This window comes from Bombus fervidus, chromosome 1 (genome assembly GCF_041682495.2).
Source record: "Bombus fervidus isolate BK054 chromosome 1, iyBomFerv1, whole genome shotgun sequence".
Lineage (NCBI taxonomy): Eukaryota > Metazoa > Arthropoda > Insecta > Hymenoptera > Apidae > Bombus > Bombus fervidus.
This window is the reverse complement of record NC_091517.1, coordinates 14566940-14593104: the sequence shown is the minus strand read 5'-3', so window position 1 is coordinate 14593104 and position 26165 is coordinate 14566940. Positions and strand designations below refer to the sequence as shown.

General features: G+C 35.9%; 2 protein-coding genes across 6 annotated transcripts in view; both read left to right on the top strand.

The window, feature by feature from the left end:
- Positions 1 to 19600, top strand: part of LOC139987277 (uncharacterized) — a 113328-nt gene extending 93728 nt beyond the window's left edge. For 4 of the 5 annotated variants that reach the window (XM_072003363.1, XM_072003390.1, XM_072003380.1 and 1 more), the window contains exons 2-5: positions 162 to 403; positions 17372 to 17487; positions 18261 to 18591; positions 19248 to 19600. In XM_072003363.1, the coding sequence (XP_071859464.1) occupies positions 371 to 403; positions 17372 to 17487; positions 18261 to 18591; positions 19248 to 19454 (687 nt within the window). In that variant the 5' untranslated portion in view covers positions 162 to 370 and the 3' untranslated portion in view covers positions 19455 to 19600. Of the gene's footprint in view, positions 1 to 161; positions 404 to 17371; positions 17488 to 18260; positions 18592 to 19247 lie in introns of those variants that run through there. The other variant, XR_011799821.1, reaches the window with a different exon arrangement.
- Positions 19601 to 22176: 2576 nt separating this feature from the next.
- On the top strand, positions 22177 to 25923 carry LOC139987272 (BTB/POZ domain-containing protein 1). The gene is given in 8 exon segments (XM_072003331.1): positions 22177 to 22534; positions 22628 to 22736; positions 22739 to 23027; positions 23141 to 23827; positions 23908 to 24067; positions 24146 to 24303; positions 24383 to 24617; positions 24687 to 25923. Coding segments are annotated over 7 exon segments (1719 nt in total). The 5' UTR covers positions 22177 to 22534; positions 22628 to 22708; the 3' UTR covers positions 24849 to 25923.
- Positions 25924 to 26165: the final 242 nt, after the last annotated feature.

Genomic DNA, 26165 nt, shown 5'->3' with positions numbered 1-26165 from the left:
AAAGAGAGAAGAATCGTAATTTTCAGTCGTATTATTGTTAATTAATTTGTACGTTAATCATATTACTATTAGGTGTATTACGTATGATACATTTTAATTATATATTTATATCATTTATTTACGTTTTAATTTTTACTAATTATAATTCTCTTTTTTTACAGATCGGCGCAGGAGCCATGTCATCGGATCGGCATCACGGATCGCGAGAAATCGACGTAGAACCGGGAGAATCGGATCACCTGCCGGATACTTTCCGAACCGAGTGAAATCGAATACGAAAGATCGTCGGCCAATAATCGGGGATCGACACACGTGATCGGCCCACAACAGCTTGCAACCTACGGCCTCCCCGCTGGCCTGGCCAGCTACTATGCGAATTGAAGCTCTCAGCACCCTCGTCGCGGTGAGTTTGCCATTTTCAAACCTTTCAACGCGATAGATATCACTTCTTCTCGGTCCATTCTTTCCTATGATCGATATATTTAATATTTGAGGACTGTATCGTCATTTTTGCGTGATCGATTCGGTTTTATTGCGTGAGTTGAAAAAAGTATACGAAAATGACGTTTGCTTTATTTATAGCAGAATACATATACAGGGTATTTCACCTAACTTGACCATCTTAAATGTCTCGTTTATTTTTTATGATGGGGAAAAATTTCGAAGGAAGAGAATATTCGGTTCAAAGGGGCAAATGTAGTGATGGGCGAAAAAATGTTCTCGAGGGCACTTTTTTCGAGATTCAACTATGTACAATGTGTCGCCGAGAAAATCTAAAATTTCTATACTCGTTCGGCGACGGTAAATGAAGGAATCTCAATTTCATTGGAACAGTGTGTTGTGTAAGTGTTCCTGATGCTTAGAAGCAGAATGTTTCCCGATCGTTGGATAGAATGTGGTGCAAGAATTTGATGGCTAGCTCGATCGTCGGGTCTTACGCCACTTGATTCCTTCCTGTAGAGTTTAGAGGATGTGCATCAATTATTATTATAAGTACTTAAAAATGTAGAGAAATCATTCATTTGCCGTCTCCAAAAGCGTATTAAAATTAATTTTAAACACTTTTTGAAATAAATATTTTTCACTGAAACATACTAATCTTACCTTTACCTTCTCTTCATTACGCGAAGATTACGCGAAGATCAACATATTGTACATCGTTGAATTTGTTTTTTTTATGAACTATAAGACTGTTGCAATGAAAATGTGTAGTTCCATTTAAAAATACTTCGATGTCTTTGAAATCTCGAAAAAAGTGTCGCTGAGAAAATGTTTTGCTTATCACCACGTTTGCCCCTTCGAACCGAATATTCTTTTCTTCTGATATTTTTTACTATCATAAAAAATAAGCGAGATACGTAAAATAGATCAAGTTAAGTGATATATAGCAACCTCAATTTTAAGGTAAATGATTGGAAAGAATATATCGAACGATTCAATATATGTATCTAATATGAGATGAGATAGGATTGGAAACTTTTCAGATTTCTTAATATGAAAATTATCAAGATTTTTTTATTTTAGAGCAATTACTTAAATTCCAATATTCCTCACGAAAAACGTAGTAGTACTCGTTATTTCATTGTCTGTTTTCTTTTCTTTTTTTTTAATAGCTTTTTACGGTAATAAAATTTAATTAAACTTCGTTCGTAACAAACGTAAAGAAAAATTACGAACTGCGATTTAACATCTACGTATATTAAGAAGCAGGCTAAACTATAAAGTTACTATATGAATTAGACTTTCCCTGTTCTTTTTATATCAAACAACAGATGTAGCTTGAAAGCACCCCTAAATCGCTTTTGCTAGACGTTGTTGATACAAGAATGCTTCATAGTTTTATTGGCAAAACAGTGCCACGTTTATTTGGCTAGCAGGTGTTAAAATAACATTTGCATAAATCTGGCTTACCGCTACAATAAGTAATGTTGCGCGCATGTTAATGCCGTACAACTCGAATGCCAACACACACGATAACCGTGATAACTATCCGGATTTAAATCATCGCCCATGGAGAGTGGGTGTAATTACCGTACTATTCTCACGTACTTTCGACGACATTCAGCCCACAAGATCAAGAATTGCACGGTTGAAATATATTCCACGATCCAAATGAATATCAAGATTCGTTGTTCGCAGGGTTACAAAATTTTACAATCATATTCTAACGCCGTCTCATCCTTTTTCTTTGACTCATCGTTCCTTTTAGCTCGCCGCTGGGCGTCTTCGGTGTATTTTATTATAATTTTCGGACATAAATCCCTGTGGTCAAGCCAACCAACGGTTAAGTTTTTCTAATGACGAAAATTTCCAACCCACGCGTTCTTTCGTTCATCGTCGGCAACGTGTCTTTCTTTTTAACTATTCTTTCACGAGCGTTAGGAAATAATCCGGCTCAGGGGATAAATAAAGCAATACGAAGTTTATTACCTGATAAATCAACGTCAACTTTGTTGCACTCTGTTCTCTATTACAAGTTTTTATAGGCAATGTGCAAAGCAGTTTCTTCGTGGCTTTGAATAATTATAAATATTTAGCGTCTTGATTCAATAAACATAATACCTTTGAACAAAATATGTTGGAAGTAATAAGATGTAGAAATTTATGTCAGCTCGCCATGAGTTGGTCTTTTACGACCTGAACTATCAAGCTTCGATGTGCATCTAATAACACTAGGTTTAACGATTACAATTAATGTTTTACGACGAAAATAGATATTCGCCTTCTGTATATACGTATACTGCCATGCTCTAAAAATTGTAATGTTACAATATCAAATACTACTACTACTACTATGTAATAAATAACCAGAAAATGTCGTTGTCCCACTATAAATTCCAGTGTGTGTTAAATTAAACCATAACTTCAATCATCGTCTGTCGACCCACGTTTAATGACATGAATAGCGTGTTCGATACCTCAGTTATTCACCCTCATCGTGGAAAAATTTACAATACTCTGGCACCTGCGTGATATAATTCGCTATTCTTTTCGCATTCCACGGTCCGAGATTTTAACGAGATTACAGGAGATATACTGTTTCTTACGGCTTGAAACACGTTACACTGGGCTCGAGGTGTTCGTGAGCTGTTTTAATGACACGGTTATTCGGTCGGCGGCGTTGCGAGAATATCGGGAACGCATTGATTTTTGCGGCGAAGATCGATTACCGTCGGTGCAAATTAATAATACTGCCTTTCACCGCGAGATTTCCAAGGCGATTCGCCAGTCTCGACGCGTAGATCATAATATTAAAACGCATTACGAGCAATGCGACAATGGCGGGAATCGGCGCCGGTCTGGCGTTCGTTCTATAATCAAAAGTCCCTAAAACCAGATGACTCGATATCGAATAGTATTAGAATTACTGAAGTGGATTTACGACGGTACATTTTTGAAGATTTGTATGGCTGTTCGTGTATAGACGAAGATTCGTTCCTTTTTTTATCTCTCCCCTTATCTTTCATTCTGATTTCTTTGGTGCAAGATTTCTTTGTACTTTAGTCATTGATAATTAATATATTGAATTTATTGGAAAAAATATCGATATTCTCATGTTACTCTCTGTTACGCTCGTTGAATATTTAATTTAACAAATTTTAAGAATAAAATCAAAGACGTTGATTCTAATAAAAAATCCTAAAAACTGAAGAAATCTATGGCAAATTATCTTACGATCATTGAACCATCCACTATGATTTGAGCGCATGGAGAATTCTTGTCATCGACGTAACGAATGGCAAATCATTACAATAAGCTTGGAAACTATTAGAATTCCTTCTAAACATATGTATATTTTATATTTTTATCTTTTATAATTTATCACGTACGGTAAAGGAGCGTTAATCCCCCAAAAATCTTACAGCCAACTGTAAATATACCGTGCTGCAACATAAATTCCTACTCGTTAGACTTTGCATCTGAAGATTTCGCGAGGAATCACGATCCTCTGGTTTTAAAGAGATTTGATTTATTACTTGCCGCTGCGAATTTGCCTACTCCTGTTTCGTGGAGGTAATTGTGGTAAAGTATGCGGAAGTTAGCCATGCTAAGATACTCGTGAGTTTTCGCGTTGCTATGTATACATGTTATACACGTGGGAGGTGATTTAAGCGGTTTATTTAATTAGTTTTTTTCTATTTCGTGCCGCTATCCGCTCTTTGTCTCGAGAGAAACGATTATATATCAGTTCTTGGAAACGTTATCACGTTATTAATGGAGAAAATTCCTTTCATCTTGTAGTAAATTTAAGTGCTTCTGTTCTTTGACGAATCTCGTTGTTGAGTTGAATTCTTAATTGGCCAATTCGATACTATTGGTATCTTAAGTAATTTTCTTATCAGCCTCCTTTCCTATAAATAACCTACAAAGATATCTATATATAAACGTTATTAAATCTTAATACTTCTTCGATATAATCATTTCAGTTTATATTACCAAACACCGTAAAATTCATAGTCCATCAGCCAAACTTTATACGTATTCCCTATTAAAATATTCCACAACCTATCATTAAAACTAACAATCGATAAACCACTATTTACGATCGAACTCAAAGTTTCCTCTTCCTTCGATCCACACCACTGTAATCATAACCCCGATATGAACCAGACGAATCCCATTACCATATGTATAATCGCGATTTCTACCAGCTAATTAGGTTTAAAGCTTCCTCTTTCGCACCTGGAATTAATCTATTCTATACCGCTACGCGAGGCGTCATCGAGTTTCCTTCGATCAATTTCTGACCGGAAGCGCACCTCGATCCCAATCATTTCGCGGCTCGCGCGATCGCTATCCCTATTAAAGGCAACGGCCGATATCGCATACCAGTTTTATCTGGGCGACATTATGTGCTGACGTACGAATATCCCTAGCCGATTAATATCACCATCGCGATGTTGTCCCATGATATTGATAAATGATAATCGCCGGTGCGCCGCGGCCACGGCGCGCCCCCTGTAACGCAAATAATTTAATAATGGCAGATTAGCACTGTCGCGGACGAGAGGTAGGATCGGCTTGCGAACGACGCAAGGAAAATCGTCGAGGACATTAGTATGCTAATCGTTTCGTCGGCGCCAATGGCCCCAATAAATAATTCTCTTAACGCGAGAGTCGGACGACAGCCTGTCCGCTGCTTGTAACCGCTACCGTTACCTGTTCATCCCCCATGTGCACTGCCAGCCTCGGTCACGGTCTCTCTTCGATGATTTTCTAGGTTTATCACGGTTTCGCTAAGAAAAAAGAAAGAGAAAAGAAAAAAAGGAAAAAAAAAGATAGACATCGGCGATTCACCCGTAATCGCGCGATAAATTACATAAAACGCTATATTTCACTCGTCGTGTATCATTCGGCTTGTCCCTCGTGTATCATTATCAGGATTCAGGATTATTTTGCTTGCCACAGCGGTTAAAACTCTCCTGCGGACGACGCTCGAAGCGAGACGAGTAAACACGGACCTGGCGTTCCAGTGATAAGAGTTGTTAAGCGCAGGCTCGTTGTTGAGCAACCTAGCAAATCGAGATTTTTCTGGTTTTCTTAGCTTTTCTTCAGGGGATTAGGTGATTGGGAGATTCAGGTTGTGAGTGGAAGATCTTGGCTCGTGATGTAAGGCTGTTTATAGGCAAATCTATATTTATTGCTTGTCGACCTGAGAAGGATACGTTGGGCATTATATGAATGACTGATCGATGTGCTTATCGACGTATTACGCGTTTATTAAAAATTTTATAAGACTTTACAGGTGTCCTGTTATGAAAAGTCATGCAACGATAATTATTCCTAAATCATGATAAATAAAAATACATTGGACTAATTGTATTTTAATACGATAATTTTCGAAACATGATCATATCGAAACATAACACTTTGTGCGTTTGTCATGAACGCGACCCGTGTTTGCCAATATTATCACACGACGTGTGTTATTCGTGTGATTCGATATTATAAGACAATGGGATAATATGACTAGCAGAGGTGTAACAGCGAGTAAGAAAAATCGATCAATCATGAGAATGAGGGGGATTGCGAGTCTAACAACACTATGCTATAGCATCCAGTTACTTTTATGAAACTTTCATGCTAGTTTCTCGTTGATGAAAAGATAACGAAATTTCTTTCGAAAGAAATCACAGTATGTTCTTTTTACAGAGAACTTATTAATCATTAGCTCTTATCCAAAAGCAACGCGAGTTCTTCTCGGATACTGGTTTGAAAATTTCGCCAACGAGAAATAAGGCGAGCGTTAAAAATAAAATTCATCGATCACGCGGTGATTTTGTGGAGCAAAACAACGGGTAAAAATGACAGCACGCGTCAACTTTGGCGTTAGGAAATTAAGTCACGATTAAATACATCGTGTAATTTCTCAGTTTCGCCGGCGTATAATTTGCCCCTCTAATGACAGTGATTGGCTAATTAATTGATCGGTAGCGAATAAATCCATGATTAAATGATCGCGTGTCTCTCGATAATGATACTTTGAATATCGCGCCGGTTAAGTGGAATAAGCGTGCTCTTTCACCAAGCCTCCTGCGAAGAATACCTGACGATCGATCGAATACACCTGCGATCGAGGAAAAAAGGCGAGATCGTCTTTCAGGGTTTCGAAGCCACCACGATTGAAATACCACTCGATTCTATTGGGAATCATGCGATGACGTTGTGTATCGATTTCAAAGCAGCCGGCCTCCTCCGGCTGAATCATCCACCCACGCGTGCTTCTTACTGTTCGTGATCTCCATCACATCGTTCAACTCATCGATCAGTTCGTTCTTTCATTGTTAATTCGTGGAACTATGAAATTAGGTGCGAAATTTTCACGGTGGCAAACCTGTGTAACTTTGAATTACATATTCGTCTTTTTAAAATTTTATTTTAGCTACTTATCATTAGATTGTATCATTATATTAGCACGAATTCATTTATTTATAATAATTATTAATTTCCATGTTATTATAGTTGGTTACTTTTATAGTCAGAAATTCTGTTTATGAAAGAGTAACAATTTTTGACAATCAACGTAGATTAATGTTCATGCAATAAGAATAGTTCGGTGGATATGAAAATTAATTACGTTATTCTGTATCTACTTGGATCTTTAGAATAATTCAAAGTATGAACAAAAAATTTGAGAATCGAGTAATGAAGAATTTAATAAGATATTTTTATGCCAACCAAATTTCTATTTTATATAATTCTATCATAAATAATTAAACAGAATTCTCTGATATTTACACCTTTTCGTCTTTTTTAATTTATACAAGAACATCATTCAGACACGTACAATTAGTGTAGAACGCCTTCTGCTATTATCATCGAAACGCATCGTGGCTATCGAGCCTGTAATTTAAAAGAATTTAAAAATAATATATTACGAATCGTTGTTTGGAAATATAAAAGAGGGTTGGTCCACTCGTGTGGACCCTGTGTTTGCTTTGTTCCGGTTCTTTATCTTCCGGTGATTTAGCATGTCGTGGGTGGATTTTCGCCTCTGGCGCGTTATCCTGTAGAAGGGCTTTTGGTAGAAACCCTCTTTCGATAGAAATCACTTCACAAATGGATGACGTTTCACTATTGAAAAAGTGCATTTACTCGTACAATACGTTTCAAAGCTTGAAGGGAATATGCTTCTTTTACTTGTAATTCATTTTTACTTAATCCTCATTTGATATTATATAACTTAAAATTTTACTGAATTTCAGTATTTTAGTTCGCTTAAAATATTTTTAACCAACCAGATTCATAAATAAGAATTATGAACGAGACGAGGACCATTTTTACGGTATGTAGTAGAAATTCTTTTTTACGTAATCACCAGTTTCCATACGTACCGCAGAACGAAATTTTACTTCAAGGTCCAAAGTTACACATCCTCGAGCTTCAAATATGTGTTCCCCCTTTTTTCTGTAGAAATCTTTCATTTCATCCATGTACTTATCAGATTTCCTTTTTATCATGTATCGTATTATATCATATTCTTCGTAGGAATATCCAATCATTCTATATTAATTTCTGCTTCAACTATAAATAGTTTTTTTCAATCTTAACGCTGATATTTTCTACGATATTCAAATTCTTTCTTTCACGCATACAAAAGTAAATTTCATCGCTGATAAGTCACAGTACGCTTAAACCATGGAATTCGATTCGTTTTCGATCTTTACACTTCTAAATTCAACAAACCACGAAAAAGAAGCGATTCACAGGCATCTGCGTGGGTTTACGCGTGGCGCAAGAATCGTTAATTTGTCGCGTCGGGAAGTACAAGTGTCCTGCGATCTCATGTGGTCCTACTCGCTCGTTTATGAACGACCTTTACTATTGTAAACGTATGCAGGATACGTGGTGCAGGATTTACGCGTGTACGATACACGTACGAAACGGTGAAGCGACTAACCAAATATTTATACATGTCAATCATAAGAGACGACGAAGCGTCGTACGCTGTCTAAACAGGCCGCAGGGGCCTCGTGCAACGCACAAACCATCCGGTAGCGTTCAACATCGTGGACCTTTCCGTTGCTCGTTGCTCTATCTCTAACAAGCCTCTCGATAGTTACCGTTTGTCATGCGCTCCAAGTCGTGTTTGCTTCCCTATGGAAGAAAATCATAGGCCGATCCGTAAGGCCATCTAATTTTCGTCTCGACTGCTGTTTAAGTGAAATTACAGTAGACTATGTTACGTGCTTCGAAAAGTAGTATTGCCTGTTCAGAATAAAGAATGTAATGTTTCTGATTCAAATTGTTTCATGAACTCATTTCTTAGGTATTTCTTTTGTTTGATCTTTCTATTTGTACTTTTACTTTATCTTTTATTGACTTTTCTAATTTTGGTTACCAGCATATTTTTCTTTTCTTAAATAAATAATAAATGTAACGTGCCTTAACACACATTTAATTCAATTATTATTTCTGAAACAGCAATCCTTATACCTATATTTATTTCTGACGTTGAATTACCAGTTAAGATTTATATCTTTCTTCGCACGAAAGAAAAAAAAGAAAGAAATACAATTAATCTAAATCTAATTCAAATTTGCACGAGAGATATAAAACAATGGAAATACTACAAAGTAGCCCAGAAAATGGCAAAAGGCTGTTGTTGAAACTCTCGGTAAACTGCTATAAGTCACAAGTGCGTTCGCTCGTGGCAGATGCACAAAGAGTATGCTAATAATACGAGTCGTTGCATTGACGTTCAATAAACACGAGTTTCGAATTCTATCACGAGTTTATCCAGTAAACCGCTATTAACGTTTGCACACGACAAAACGCGTCAAGATGGGAGGATGCTTCACTTCAAAGCCATTCCATTTAATTCAACGCTCATTGTAACTGCATTTGCACGAATCCTCAACAATCAACCATCACCACGTCGACCACATCATAGACGTTGAGAGTTTCATACAACTTCGATCATCTAATCATCGTAAAAGTTTAAAATCTAAAAAAAAAAAAAAAAAAGAGAAAAAAAAAAGAAGAAAAAGAAGACAGTGTACCATACTCGAAGAAACCTTGCTTTCCTCCACTATTTTATTCGATTAGTTTAAGCAAACACGTATTTAGGTGTATGTATGTAAGTCGGTTACCAATTAACGGCCTGCTTGACAAATTTATCGACGACTCGAAATTCTATCCCGGTCTGCTCGCGAATTTATGATGCGTTCCGCGTTCTACACGCTTTACAACTCTTATTACGCTAATTGGTCCTGCCGTGTGTACGTATCTGTTTACTACCGTTAATTTGCACCTTGGTTTTTATTTCTCGCGTAACGAGCCACCGATCTTTCGTTAATATATGCATACTCGACCGGAGAAAGTTCCTTACAACGGATTACATGCATAATCGACGACTTCTTTCCACTGTCTGTGAGCTGTTGCGGTTGCGGAACGCGATACACGTCCGTAGATCGAGCCTTTTCTGCGGCTCATCGTGTGATCGCAGGTTGTCAAAGGTTAATAAGTTCTGCCACTGACATTTTCGGTTGCCGGATCTTAACACTAGTTACGTCTACGGTTATATGGCTTCTAGGGAATAAACTTAATACTTAGGAAGGATTAGAGTGTACGATTAGCATAATCGAAGTTTACTACTAAAGTACATGGTTGGACAAGTGATTTATGATAGTAAGTTATTATGTACTATTAGTTCAGCGGCTCAACTACAATTTTATTAATACTCGACCTTTTACGATCAACCATGTATTTTGTTTCAGTCTATATCGGTAATTTACGAAGTTAAAGATATTGTACTTAGAAGATTATTCGAGTTGTATCAAATAGTATGAAAATATCTTGATATCTACAGCTTGACATTTGACCATGTTAATTCAATTAGTTCCATTAAACTTATTAATTATGTTGTTCATGGAGCACAACCAATGTTTTAAGTTTCGTTTCTTTGTTTATCGAAATAGGAGCTAAGGGGCTCTCAGATCACGTTCTAAAATTTAAACTTTTCGTCCGATTTTGATATTTTTCTATTATCAACAACGAGCAAAAAGTAGATACTTAATACTAGAAATCTTTAACAACTAGTAATACAGACGCGTAAAGCATTCGATATTGGATGAGAGGCAAAGGAAATAGCTTGTCATAAACCATGAAGATAAAGGCGACAAAAATTGATTTAACAATGGATTGCATCGCCGTCGTCGTATCCTGGTGGCAACATAGCAATTAGGCGTGTCTATGATTTTCTCACGTTCCACGCGTCGATCCGCCGCAAAAAGCGAAACAGGGACGACGGGGATTGCGTAAAATTTTTATGCACATTTCGAAAGACCTTTCGTCGCAGCCAACGATGTCGTAGACGCGATATATTCAAATCACCGCCACCTTATTACGATACGACAAGCTTATTACGATAGGCAGGCGGCGTATATCGAGAGCCACGGGTGTATACGCGCGTCTATCTCCGGTTATTTGCCATATAACGGAACAGTTCTCAGCTCTACGGTGAAACGTTGAGGCTCGTGGAGACCTATAAATTATTGCCGTACGTCTATCCAATCGCAGCTCGGCCGGCTGGTGAGTTAAAAAGAATCACGGACCAATGGTGGCAGAGAATGTCCAACGCTCGTAACTACCGCCTCCGGTTCAGGACGGGCGCAGTAAAATCGGAAATATCGCCGTAGAAATGCGTTACGCTATCCGATCGATCGACGAGCGTATCATATTGTATGATAATCGTGGCCGATATCGGTTGTGGCGATCCATCATACGGAATTCCATTCTCTGACCTGGAAATTCGTCGCCCTGTCGCGCGTTGCACGCGAAACGATGCCAAGGATCTCAAGGAGTAAAAATTGTAGGCGGTAGCCATTTCGATGGTTGATAGGTGAGTTGGTCGTGATGTGATTTCATTGGTTGAAACGGGCAGCTAGGAAACCGTGGAACGATTTCCAGATTGTGAAAACCGTGTCGATTGATCTTGTTTCCTATCCCGGGAGATTTGTTGCTTCGACAGTCTATGCAGGATTTAAGAGACAGTTTAATTAGATGCAGTGTCGTGCTGTGCACGGTGTATGACTTACGTCAGAGAGTAAGAAATAGATTATTTTTTATTTCAGATGAAGTTCTATTGCCTCTTTGTTGTATGCCAGTTGAATGTCTTTCAGATTTTATTGAAGAAGTATTTCGTATTGAAAGTACATTACATATACTCTTTGATATTTCATAGAAAGCAAATCTTATTTTACTTAAGAACGTTCTATTCAAAATTGTTATCTTTAATCATTTTAATGACTACTTATAATACCTGTTTCTCTTTCAATAAAAGCGTTAATTACAGAAATGATGCATTTTCACGTAAAACGAAGTGACTCGATAAAAAATTTCCCCGTTATTCCATCTACTCTTCACCTACAAAATGCTTGTATGCTCATTATTTTAAAATCGCAATAAAATCAAGCAACTCTAGGATTAACTCTTAATTAGCTTTTTCCGTTTAACCACGTTGATCCAGTATATCGAATTAAATTAACTCGGTGCGTACTCGTTCAACGTATTCTTAATAGACCATTAGGCACGACTTGTGGTTGTATTGCATCGTCACTTGGAGCACCACGGACGAGTTCTTCAGGTAGCATAAGTTTTCGCGTGAAATCGTTGCATCGACACACCCTCTTCGTACGGTATACCCTAAACAGACAACACGAACGCATAAACTCTGGTTGTAAGAGATAATCCGGTGTCCGTACACATACAATCCTGATTTTCGACTGGTAACCCAAAGTACAAAGAACCAGATACCAAGCGGGTGCACAAGCGCGAACAGACATAAAGAAACACTTCGATAGGTCCCGTCTTTTCGATACCAGCGTTGCCTCTTTCAATGTTATCGGTCTACCCTGCACGACGCGGTTCATATATCGGGATGTATGTGTATATCGATAGTAGTCTCGCTTGTACAGAATGCTGGTTTCCATTTAGTCAAGGCTACCTGAAATTTTATATTTTGTTTAAATAATTGATGGTCGTTTCTGGTGGTAATAGTATTATTGTATGGAGATTAGGAAGACGATAGATTCCTTACAAGATTCTTTAATCGGATTAAAATATGTATTTAAATTTATTGTATACAGAATTTTTAAGTGAGAAGCTTTGGTTTATATAAAATTTTATTTGAAGATATTAAGAAATAAGTATCACGTTCTTACGATAAATTAGCAGTTTCACGTACGTGTAATATTGTATATGCGGTATTTAATAAGCTATTGATTAATTTCAGTGCTTTTTACGTCTTCTTTACAAGACCATTTAAAAACTATATTTTTTTTATTTTTAATATTAAATTTATTTTTCTCGCACGTTAAAGAGTAACAGAAACGTGTGTTTTTTATATTTAACGTCAATGGTACAATATAATCGATCGTAGCGTGTTTTTGCTACTACATTAACAATTTAGCGATTTATTAAAATACGAGAATGCAGAAGTAGAAGCTTTTGCTAACAAACCTACCATAACATCGTTCAACCACAACAGAGGGTAACGAGGAGATATCGCAAGTTTATAGTGGTAGTTCATCCAAGTCCCAATATCTTGCCCCGGACCCTGATATTACGAGGTTAATCTGAAAGTACATGTCCAATAAATCCTCCCGCCGAATATTTCGTATCTCACATGTAAAAACCACTGGTTGCATTGAACCTCTCATTCCCTGACTTATAGCAGATCGGCTCGTATTTTTTCTCATACAAGAAACCTCATCCCTCTACAGGTACATGATCAGGAAACGAGTTTGCAATTCAAATGCCATACTTCATAGCCTTTTTATACTTTGCGTCTCACATGGATGGTCTTAAATATTTATCCTCTAACATTTTTCCGATCTTAGTGTTCTTGCGAATTAAGAACGATAATCGATGACACAGAACGTGTATCTTTACAAGCTATAGACTATGTCACAGCAAAATTATCACGTTCTTTTTCCTTTATTTTGTCATTTTGATGCATAAGAGAGATTATGCTAATTTATGATTGGAAAATTACAGTTAGAATTAAAAGGAAAGTGGCGGAGCATGGAGGATGTTATAAAATTTAGTATTCAGTAGATGATAGACTTGTGTATTGCAAGTACGTAGTAAGTAGCGTTGTAATAGGTTTGATCAGCTGGTAGTTCATGAAGTGATTTTTATTCTATTAATAAGATCGAAATATATTCGCAAAGAATGAGATCTACGAACTACGCGTGAACATCTAACTATTTTTAATTTTTAACCATTTACAGGCAATCCAGATCGTTCGTTTGATCGAAATTTCACTCAAGAATTAAAAAAGACCCTTACGAGGCTTTTAAACATTTAACTTAACAACTATATAATTGCAAGATTTTAAAGAAGTCTAGAACAGAGAAAAGATGGCTATGGACGTAAATACGAAAAATAGGAACGTACGCTTTGTCATCGTAGGATTAGTTCATCGAATAAATGGTTCACGAAAAATTTCCTCGTCGATTGAAAACTGCACTTTGCAATTTCACTTCGATGATGTGATTAGGGTGAAAATTAGCCGTCTTTCAAAACGTGCCAGTGCACGTTGCTAAAGCACGTCGTAGAGACGTGTCTCGTGGAAATATCCCACGACGATCGTGCGTACGCGAGCTGCCAACGAGCGACCGGCTAATTTCGACTTTCGAAAATACGCTTGGCATACCGGCTGACTGGGCATTTCATTATCAGGCGGAAGACGACTCCGCAACGAATTCGAGACGCTAATTAGCGTGTTTCGGGCCGTGGCTTGCCTCCTAACACATTGGTGGGATCTTTAAATGCGTCGTCGACTCGCAGTACCGCTCGTGAGGGGATGTATACGATTTAACGGAGTTACAGTATCCGCGACGAACACGATGTTACGGTACAATATACTTTATGAGCCGGAATGAGTGGTGCTTTTCAGTCTGAAAGGAGTTTCGTCACTGTTTGTATAGATTTTTTTAACGTGTCACCATAGATACACTCGTGTGGACGTTGTCCGAAATACGCTTTTTGTTTGGTTTCACTTGTTAAAGAAAGGTTTACGCGATGGAAGCTCAGGGCTTTGATTGAGTTATTGCATCGAAGATAGAGGAACCTTGGAATAATGATACAATTTATGATTATGGAAATGTTTGAACATCAAAGTTAAAATTTACGTTATAACAAAAATATGTGCCTCGATTATTGACTATTCATTTAGCAAGGAATAAAAACTGCTTTATAATAAATGGAATTATCAAGTTCGAGTAAGCAAACTCAACAAATTATTAACGATAACTATTTCATAACTAACGAATAAGATTAATAGCTTTGAGCTATAATTTGCTGCGAATGAAAACAATTATCAGAGTGAACGATTGTAACAGAGTTTAGAAGATCGAATTAACAAATATCTAATGTGTTGATTGCCACTGTCGTCGGATACTAAAAGAAGAATTTTCACAGACATATATATACTTAGAGTACTTAGTGGGGGAAGGATGGTTTTAGCCCTTAGTTGCTACACGAGTTGGGTAGATCGTACTTTGCATAAGTTAAACTTTGAAGCAAAAGTAGATGACAGTGGTAACAACAACGTTCGTCAATAAATTCACGTTCAGCAAGCACAACTGAAAAATAAAAAGTAATTATCATTTTCTGATCTTCCTAATAAAATCCCCAAAGCGGTTGAAGTATCCGTACGAAATATCCTAACGACGTGAAATTAAAAAAAAATTACTCGAAACTTTTAGGAATTCGACGTGAATAGCGTTTGGCCAAATTTGGCAAAATCGATAAATCGAGCCTCTGTTTCCTCGTAACTTCCACCGACTCGTGCCGTATCTCAAATTCCAACTCCCACATTCGCAATCAGCACGAAACGTATCTCTTCGAGTACCGTTCACTTGGCGATGATTATTCCAGTATTTCAGTGGAGTCAGCAATTAACGATAAACATTATGTCGTCGTCGTAGTCGGCGTAATGCCGCGTGTATGACGCGGTTCGTATAAGGAGGATCGATTAAAATCGCAGTGCCAGTGAGAGGAGGCCGGTCGGCAATGAGGCAACAAACCGATAAGGATCCGAGAACTCGGTGTGTGGTCCGTTTGTGTGTGAATATCCGGCCGATCAGAAACAGCGTTGGCCACATCGCGACGTCGAGTTCCTCGTACGGGAGGCGCCAGTTAGTTAACCGCCTCAACCCTGAGGGACGATGGCTTAATTAAACGACAGGGGCGCCGAACGCTATCTTTTATTGTCCCATTTCTATAAATCTCTGGAAACCGAGCTCTCTTCGCTATTCTAGACATCGTTGCCTGCCACTGTGCGGGATAGACAGACAACATCGTAGGCGCGACACTGTTGAAATTCTAATTTGTGCTGCTGTATTCGTTGAACGTCGTGAAAAGGAGGGCGTGGAGATTCGTTACGGACGATTGGTGAGACTCGTGCATGTTACAGAAGATTGATAGCGTCGTAAGATAAGCACGATAATGGGAATTTGCGCGCGCTCGATGGATCGTTAATGCGCTAATTTAGAATTCTGATGTGACGATGATTGAGGATTATGGGATAATTAGTCGTTGTAATAGTGAAATATCTGTGAAATAGGATTTCTAGTAGTTAATGGAATTGGGTAGGAGTAGCTTGTAATATGGGAATATTTTTGATACATAGTTTTAAATAATCATAAATTTACGTTAAATGTACGAATTGAGTTTCTAATTCAATACAGAAGTTACCAATGCTGGAATAAAATAGATTTTTGTATAGTTACTAGAATTTTTCATTAATAAGCCTACAATTTTTAACGGAGAATCTGCATTAAAAAAGATAAATAATATTAATAGGTTTTTTTTTTAGCACGATATAGATGAAGGAAAAACGTGTTGGATCTTTACCTATTTATTTAAAGAAAAATGATTTTTCATATTAGTAGTGACATGGAATATTTTAATATCTGAGAACATATGGATCCTTTTATTAAAATTTCAATTCAAATCTTGTCAATTTGAAGATTTTCTTACTTATAGCACTGTTCGCCTGAACTCCTCGATCGATAAAACTAATCAAATTTTACAAAACTTCATTTCATTTCTAATTCGCGAAGTTAATCACGACTTAATCAGACAATGACTTAAGCGATTTATGCAAAATTTCGTAGGACACGATGAGCGTATTATTCAGGTGTTCTCGTCATCGTAAGGGCGAGTCCATAGCATCTCGTGAGAAAGTACCGGTGATACAGGATCGGTATTAACGTGCAATAAACCACTGTGTTAGTCACGCAGCGCACATGAGCGCTGGTACGCGTTTACAGAGGTGAAAACATTAATTCGGCTTATAATTTTTATGCAAAACAGGCCTCTCGGGCGTTCAGCTTCGTTCCGTACGATCGCTCGTCTTCTCTTTCTCCCCTCTTTTGCCAAGACTTTTGGTTTAATTGCAGAATATATCTTGTCGCTAAGAATTAGAAGCCGGATCGCGCGATTCGTTCACCACCATAAGCTATTTAATTCAATTTTATCGATATTTCAAGAGAAAGATTACCCGTTGCTTCCTCCTTCTGGTTGTTCAATGATTTATGTACATTCATTGCTCGATGAATAGTTCGATGAAATCGTAACATCGAAGTTAGCGAACATAGCAAGCTATCGCGTTATATTTGAAAGTATTAATTTTTTATGCAAATATTTAGAGAAAGTTTAAAAGAATTGAAGTATAAAAGAATTTAATTGGCTTATCTTCATCTTCTCGTGTATTTATTTCGAGATTCTTAAAAAATGAATTTTCAATAAATTCCATTGAAACTAATTTATACATAAACTTGGAGCACTTTCACTGAACGTTCACACCGAACCAACGATAAATTAGAGATTCAATGCAACTTTTTCTTTTTTCTTGCAGGTGGTTTGGCTGACCGCAGTCCTGTGCCCGCGGCTTGCTGCCGCCAACAACTTGACTTTATCCTTCTCGTCTCGTAAGGCCAGGCAACATCCATTCAGGGGACATATCTCTCGCTGGTAAGTTTTCACTTTCCTCGTTACTTCTCTCCCTTTTGTTATTATAATATCAATAAACGCGTGTAATTTTGTTATAAGACATACTATGTGTAAAACGATCGACGATACGATCGAGAATACGGTTAACAGAACGAACGACGAAATACCTTGGCATCATTCAAGCTTGGCATCGCGCTCGCAAATTATATCGACACGCCAGTGACACTATTTTGCACGGCTGAATTTCAATTTTCAATCAGCAACCGTGGCGCCCGTATATCTCCTACGCTCCACGACGCTACGCCATTATTTATCCTGTCTGTCACGAACTGTCTTAATTATTATTAATGACTCGTACAAGAGGTTCGACAGGTGAATACGGAATTAGGGGCGAATTATCGGTTCTCGAACGGCTTTTTCACTTGTCTTATGCTACATTCTGTCGCGTGTGGTTTAGACACGAGTCATTTGCTTTTAGAAGCACGCGTGAAATGTTATGCGTTCTCTGTCGGGTTTCAAGTTCTTCGATTGGCTTTGCTTTGAAATGTTACGCATTCTCCCGAGTTTTAAATTCCTTGATCGGCCTTCGAGCTTCTCTTCTTCGTATCGTAGCATAGCTCGTAGCGAAGCCTCGATGATTTCAAGTTCTTCGATTGGTTTTGCTTTAAATGGCGTGCATTCTCGCCGGTTTTAAATTCTTCGACCGGCCTTCAACTTTTTCTAGTTCCTATCATAGTTCAGTGAAATTTCGATGGCTGTTTGAATATTGTCTACATGTCGTCTGAATGTTGTAGGACGCAGACCTTGGAGGACACGACCAAGCGGATGACTTATCGAGAGATGAACATGATTCTACGACACGAAGGAGGCGAGGACGGCCTTCCAGTTGATTGCTGCCCTACGGTAGAGGAAATGGTGGAACCGGTCGGCGGTCGAAATCGGGAAAACATGTACGTCCAGCTGTATCGGGATGGCCAGAACGCCCAGAGGTTCTTCGAGTACTCCTGTAGGCCAGACGTCCTCGACAAGCCGTGCAGGTTCATCGACCGGAAGTTCACCAACCAGTCCAGATGTGTGCAGAAGTTCTCATACACTTACGCTATCATTGAAAATTCTGGATCGACGGTACGTAATGTAAAGTGATCCTGATCTAGTTTCCATTAGGCTTTCGCGAGTGCTTCTTTTCTGTCGATGTTGTGCGATGTGTTCGTTACTCGTGGTACGTATTTCGAGCGATTTTTACTAAATAGAGCCAGAGATTAAAAGAATCTAATTCGTCTATTATTATACATATATTTTTAAAATTTATTTACTATCTTTACAATGGTAGCGAAATTGATTTGGTGTTAATATTATTGTGATTAAAAGGTTCCATTAACAATAGATCGGAGAACAAATTTAGACTTTAAAAATCGATTAAAAAATTGTCCTTATTTTCAACGACAGTATTGTCCACGTTTTTCCTCGATGGAAGAAAGTAGGATGAATGGAAATCAGTTTTCTACAGTCATCGATCTAATCATCTCAAAAACCCTAACTCTATATTATACAGATAATTATTATAATACATATATGTAGATATTAGTATGAACAGAAACTACTTCAAATTGTATGCCAAAAATATCATCAGTTCTTAGAGTATCATAGTGAAAGTGTAAAACTAGCTATTCTTGTTCCTAGAAAATTTAGTGATTTGAAAAGAAACCGAGGTTTCGCCAAGTCAACGCGACTTTAATGTAAAAGAATATATTATCCATTTGAGGAACGTGTTCTGCTTACAGGGCGGAAAGGAGGAACGCGGGAGGCATCGGCACAGAGAACGCATGATCCCTACGTTTCCCGGGAACACGGTGGGTGGATCGATGTGGACGTTGGACTACATTAAGGTGCGAAGTGGGTGCAGCTGCGAGGTCATGCCGAAACCGAAGAAAAAGAAGAAGTACAAGAAGAGCAAGCTAAGGGACCAAGATTTGGATTCGGAGACCTGAGATCTGTATTACCGTGGGATCAGAACAGATCCCTCTACCTCCGTGCACGCGATACCACCGATGAAAAGAAGATTGCGATCCGATCGAAACGCGTTCCAAACTGATACAAAATCTAATGTGACATGGAGAGTATTCGTTTTTCGGATTGTACAGGATTAAAATGTTACCAATGGAAGGGTTCTCTCTTTTAACGAGGGTTAAATATTATCGTTAAAAGTACTTTTTTTTTTACGTTAAAAGTGCCTTGATGGAAGCTTGTATTGTTTCTAGCAATAGATCATCGACGATAGTTATTATTTTAGGACGATTCTATTATCGTATTTATTATATACATATAAGTAGATAACAAACTATGTAATTCAAGAGTATGATAAGGTATTAATAAGATTCTAGAGAAGAGGTTCCGCCAAACTGTATTCCGCTTATTTTTAATAAGATTGATATTTTTAGATAATGGTGAAGTATAAAGTGTAGTAGTACAACAAAGTTAGTAGAATCTCCTTCGAATGAATAAATAGTGGATAGACTGATATTACGATTCAAAGAGTTGAACGTGAAAGGTGTTTGAATATCTGCGTTTTCTAAATTGTTATTGTAATTTCAGAAATGTAATCGTATGCTAAAAGGGAAGCGTACTTGATACATTGTCTTGTATTAGTAGCAGACGAATGTCTCGATTAAATTTGTATTTAACATTTAGGAAATATTTTCATTTTCACCCGCGGCCAGTTACTATAGTGTGCTCCTATAATGCATGTACATTCTAAAGTTACGTTTATTTTTAAGTTAGAGAGGAGAGGTAGATTTTATATTTATAAATTTTACCTCTAATTGTAAGGTATAACGTGTTATGTTTCATAGATCTGCGTATGATTCGTTATATATGGATAACGAGAACCAAACAAAAAACTGCTTAAATTTATTTAACGTAATAAAGCCCTATTTAATTAAGCGATTAAGTCTGTTTTATCTTTTAAAGCACTGACTAGAAGAATTAGAGGGTGCGACGAGCGAAACGTTGCATTAGCTAGTAACCATGACGATTATTAATAAATCTGAATATATAATAAGAAGAAAAGAATAGAAATTTATTGTATAATCTAAAATATAAGTTAAAGGATATGTAGAATTTATTTTACGTATGATGATATATAGGTACTTTTATACGAGAAGATAATTTTTAAACGTATATATAGACAAAAGTCTACATTAATTTAACGCATACGTTACAAATAGAAAGCTGCCATTATTTTAATAAAACTTTACTGATTTATCTGTCGTTTTGTACATATAGAAAAGTACATAAACATTAACATAAATACGCTTTTATGCGTTATATTAGTGTAATGTATAAATTATAAGACAAATAACTTTTACATTTAGAACTAAAAACGTTCGAGAATGTTGTACTTAAATAGTTAAAATCGTATTAATTAGATTAAATAATGAACGTATTATAATACCAGTTTTTTTAGTTTAACATATTTATGAATGTACTATAGTAAATTACGGCGTACGTTTAATTAACGAGGAACCTTTCCAATATGCATATTCTCTTTTTCTATCACTGTAGTTGTCGTATTAATATTCTAACAAGTGGTTTCAACTTGATAACACTCATGTATTATAATCAAGCATTAGGCTTACAGACTTGTTTTCTGTACTGCCATGTATACATTGTACATAAATGATATTAATACAATTGTTATAAAAGTATTCGTTATTTCTCTTCCTGCGTTGAATGCAGTAATTGATTTACATTCTTATTCATAATCATATTTTCTTTTTTCTATTACAAATTCTTTGTTAGTTAATTTATTAAATATGTGTGTTGATTATAACGCGTTACAATGCGATGTATCGAAGGTTCCGTTAGACCAGGCAGATTTATGCCACCAAGAACAATCGGAAAAATGAAATTTTATTGCTACGACCGTAATGTACTACGACCAAAGTACATGAGTAATTTAATGGATTTGCAATATCATGTAATTTTAACTTCTTCTCAGTACTTTTCCACAGTTCAATAGCTGAGACCTTATGGTACCTAATGGTTCCTGAGATATAACTCATACACTTATACTCCATCGGATATTCCACAGGGATGTACATACTACCACCTTGACGTACATCTCCGTATAATACTGAGCCCAGCCTCGATACCCTTTCTAAAAGCATAACGTGCAATGAAAGTGAAGACACGAGGTATTAAAAGTGCTGAAACAGCGCATTTTGGCGGAACTGCAATCATATCTCAGAAAAGTCAAGTTAAATTGCTATAAATTGCTCGCTAATCGCTTCATATGTCGCGAAACCATTTAAGTACATATGATAAAAACATCGCTGCGCATTTCTGTACACATACACACAGCAATTTTGCGCGTGAATATATTAAAAAATCACAATCAATCAATCGTCATCAATCTATCCCCTTCAATCACTCATCGCGGGAGCGAACAATTGCAACCCTTGACCAAACGTGAATCTTTCAGTGGATTCTAAAATGTTTGTATTTAAAATGTTGCGAAAATATTATAAAATATGATTGTAAGTAGTGAGTCTATTATATTTACAGTAAATTTGATAAACTATTCATATTTACAAAATTAGCATTAATATTAGAATACAATATAATATTTTAATGAATCCAAAAATTATCCATTGCATTCTTAATACCTACAACGTCCTCTGTAAGAAATAACGTGAACTGTATTTGCAAACCACGAGTCAATTACGTAGATAACAGTTTTCAACATCTCGTTCTTTTGTTCGTTATCTAGTAAATAAAGAAATAATTATCAACATCATGTAAAAATTCATGAAAGTTTATCTCGAGTAAATGTTAATTGCACAGATTTTAATACGTACTTCCGAATAGAGTAAGTATGTATTTACGTTGTAGATGCACTGACTATACTATAAGCGATCGAATACCTATGCATGAATATCCTGTCGTAATAGATACGGACGCTACGGTATAGTCTGTGGCAACTGGCAATCTAGCAAGCAGAATTTATTTCAGTGCCATTCGTCAAAACACATGTATGTAGCCATTATGAGTGGTACCTGCCAGTGAACAGGTGAAAAAATTTTTTCTATACAATGACATTTCTACTTTTTAACCATTTATTTTAATACTATCATGTCCAATTCTTTGATATTCGTTTGTGCAGAACGTTAAATGAGCGCAACAAGACCAACGAACTGATGTGAATGATCGTGCCGCTTTTGTTGACACGATTCGGAATACTTCGATGAAACGGGATAATACATCAAAAATAATCCGTTTCATTGTGTGAAAATGTCCTCGGAATCTCCCTTGAGCGATGTGCCAACTGTCGTGTCAAGACTGCATAATTTGCGCTTAGGTCAAGAAGACGGTGACGAACTTCAACAGAATGTAAATCTCGCCGTATCTGGCGATTCGTCTCCAGAACCTGTACGAAATACCCAACCTATTGGCAATGTTATCCTTTCACGTGCCAGACGTGCGCTTAATTTCGTTTGCGATGAAGATCAATCAACTTCATCAACAGCAAGAGCTGGAGAGTCCTCATCTTCGAATGGTGATAAGTAAGTACTTTAATAAATCTTTTGTATTTCTTAAAAGTGATAAATTTTAAATCAATTACAATTATAATACTTTTATAAACAACATTTTCATAATGTTGATATTAATTTTTTAGTAGACCTCCAACAAATGTAGCAAATACGTTGCATTTGGTAGGAATATCTCAAGATACTACTGCTTTGGAAAGTACTTCTACGAATGGTCAGGCAACAGTGGCTTATAATTGGCAAGGTACAAAAGCAACAATGCGTGAAAGAATTGTTTTTCTTTTTAACAATGAAATATTGTCGGACGTAAGCTTCATAGTAGGAAGGGGAGTACAAAAGCAGCGTATACCAGCTCATAAACTAGTCTTGTCTTCTGGAAGTGCCGTTTTTGATGCAATGTTTAATGGAACACTTGCAACAGCTTCTTCGGAAATAGAAGTACCTGATGTAGAACCTGCTGCTTTCTTGGCAGTGCTTCTTTTTTTATATACAGATGAGATACAGATAGATCCTGAAACTGTGATGACTACATTATATACAGCTAAAAAGTATGCGGTATCTGCTTTAGAGAAGCACTGTGTGGATTATTTGAAAAATAATTTAACCAGTGATAATGCATTTTTGCTTTTAACGCAAGCTCGACTTTTTGATGAATCACAACTGGCTGCAGTATGTTTGGATACTATTGATAGATTTACTACAGAAGCTTTAAATGCAGATGGATTTACAGATATTGATATTGATACATTAAAAATTGTTTTGGAAAGAGACACCCTTCGTGTTAGAGAATCTAAAATATTTCAAGCAGTTTTAAGGTAGAATAGTATGATATATGAAGTATCTGATATTTGATGAATATGCGTATGTATAATTATTTGTTATTTCATCTAAATAGATGGTCAGAAGCAGAATGTGTAAGGCATCGTTTACCAGTTACCCCAGAAAATCAGCGGTTTGTTTTGGGTAGTGCTTTTTCATTGATTCGTTTTCCCTTAATGTCAAAAGAAGAATTTACAGCTGGCCCAGCAAAATCTGGACTTCTTAATTATTCAGAAGTTAGTATCAACTGTATCATTTAATATATATCCTATATATATTTATGAAATTATTTATTTAAAAACTACTTGTTTTAGGTTCTTTCTTTATTCTCATATTTTATATTAAATCCCAAACCAGTGGTAGGATTTCAAACAATGCCTCGATGTTGCATGACTGGTAAAGAACAAACTGTATGCAGATTTCAACATACCAAAAGTAGATGGGGATACAATGGGACGAGTGACCGTATAAGGTGATTTTCAAGACAAAACGTAAAGAGATTTTCATGTTTATAGTATTTTATATAACTTAGATAGATTTTTCTTTCTTAGATTTAGCGTTGATAGACGCATATTTCTTATTGGCTATGGTGTCTATGGTAGTATGCATGGCTCTGCTATATACGAAGTATTAATAGAATTGATACATACTGCTTCTGGAAAGGTGATTGCTACAAATTCAACAAGTTTCAGCTGTGATGGTTCAAAATACACTTATCGATTAATGTTTAAAGAGTTAGCAGAAATTTTACCAAATACAATTTACACTGCATCAGCAACATTTAAGGTCGGTATATAATAGTTATTTTCAATGTATTATTACGTTGATTATCATTGTGCATTGTAACTATTTTAGGGCCCCTATTCTCATTTTGGAACTAAGGGTTTAAAAACAGTCATGGTAGATAGTGATTCAGGGAATGGAAAAGTTAAGTTTGAATTTAGTATTGAGACTGGAGATAATAATGGAACATCTACTGATGAGGGACAAATTCCTGAACTTATATTTTACACTTAATAACTCATGTACATAGTAACGACATTCCTTTTTATCAGCTTCATTGTCTTTCAGATCTTATTACATTAAATTGTTTTATATAACAAATGTTATATATCAGTTTCTTTGTCAACTATATATTTTATTACAACTGAGTGCAGTTTACATAATGAGCATGGTTAAAAGTCTTTTAAGATCTGTTTGTACTGCAAGTTAAAACATGTTTTATATCTTATATTTATAATTGAAAATATTGAAAGTGGAATTTGTAGATTTTAAAAGGGCCTTATTGGGAGAAGAGACTGATTCGTGCCACTGATGTAAAATTAAAATTGAACTAAATTACTTATTTTTAATTAATTATTTTAATGGCAAATTTCTTCAAAAAGTAATTTTGAAGAAGGTAACCATACATTGAGTAAGTTATAAATATTAATATATTTATGACTAAGGACAATCTATTTTTCTATTTCTTCAAACAATATGTACATGAGTGGTATATTTATATATATAATAGTTAAGCTTTATGTGGCAAAATAATAGATGAATTTTCATTGTCATTGTTTAGAATGTCTTTCTGTCTAGTAACTTTTTTCCTGAGAAATATATAAAATAATGTAAAATTCTAATAAATAATCAAGATTATTATATTCTGCATGAGAAAACAATATAATACAGTCTAAAACTTAACAAATATTTTTTAGAAGAATTATTAATAAAAATGTCTATAATTCTTGGTAGGAAGCTATGTATTATCTAAATGCATACATATAATAACTAAATAGAAACAATATATTGTTATATTTTTTAGTATTATTCAAGTTTAGGAGTTGTAATATTCTAAGAAAGATTAACGCATTTTTTGTAACAATAGTACATAATGAATTTTTCAAGCTGTTCTTTATATTAATTAAATGCGCAAACTAGTCAAATATGATTTGTTTATATTTGCACAATAAACGAAGTATATATATGTATGTCGGCGCGATATTTCTGTCCATAGCACGCAATTATTTATATTTTAATTATATTACAAAATAAGAAGATGCACATATTATAATGAAAGAATTAAATAAACTATTTATTCAATAAAAAATTCCTTATATTATTTCTTTCTTTTCCTCTAAATACATTCTTGAAAAACTATGCTTTAATTTTAATTTAATCTTGATATTCACTATGTGTAATGTAAAAGATATTTCAAATACTTTATATGCTACTTCAATTAAATCTATAATCTATAAAATCTATAATAACTTATCGTAAAATTTTTTAAAGTCATGATTGAGGAATACATGGAAAAATTAAAATATTACTTGTTTAGTTACATAATCTTTT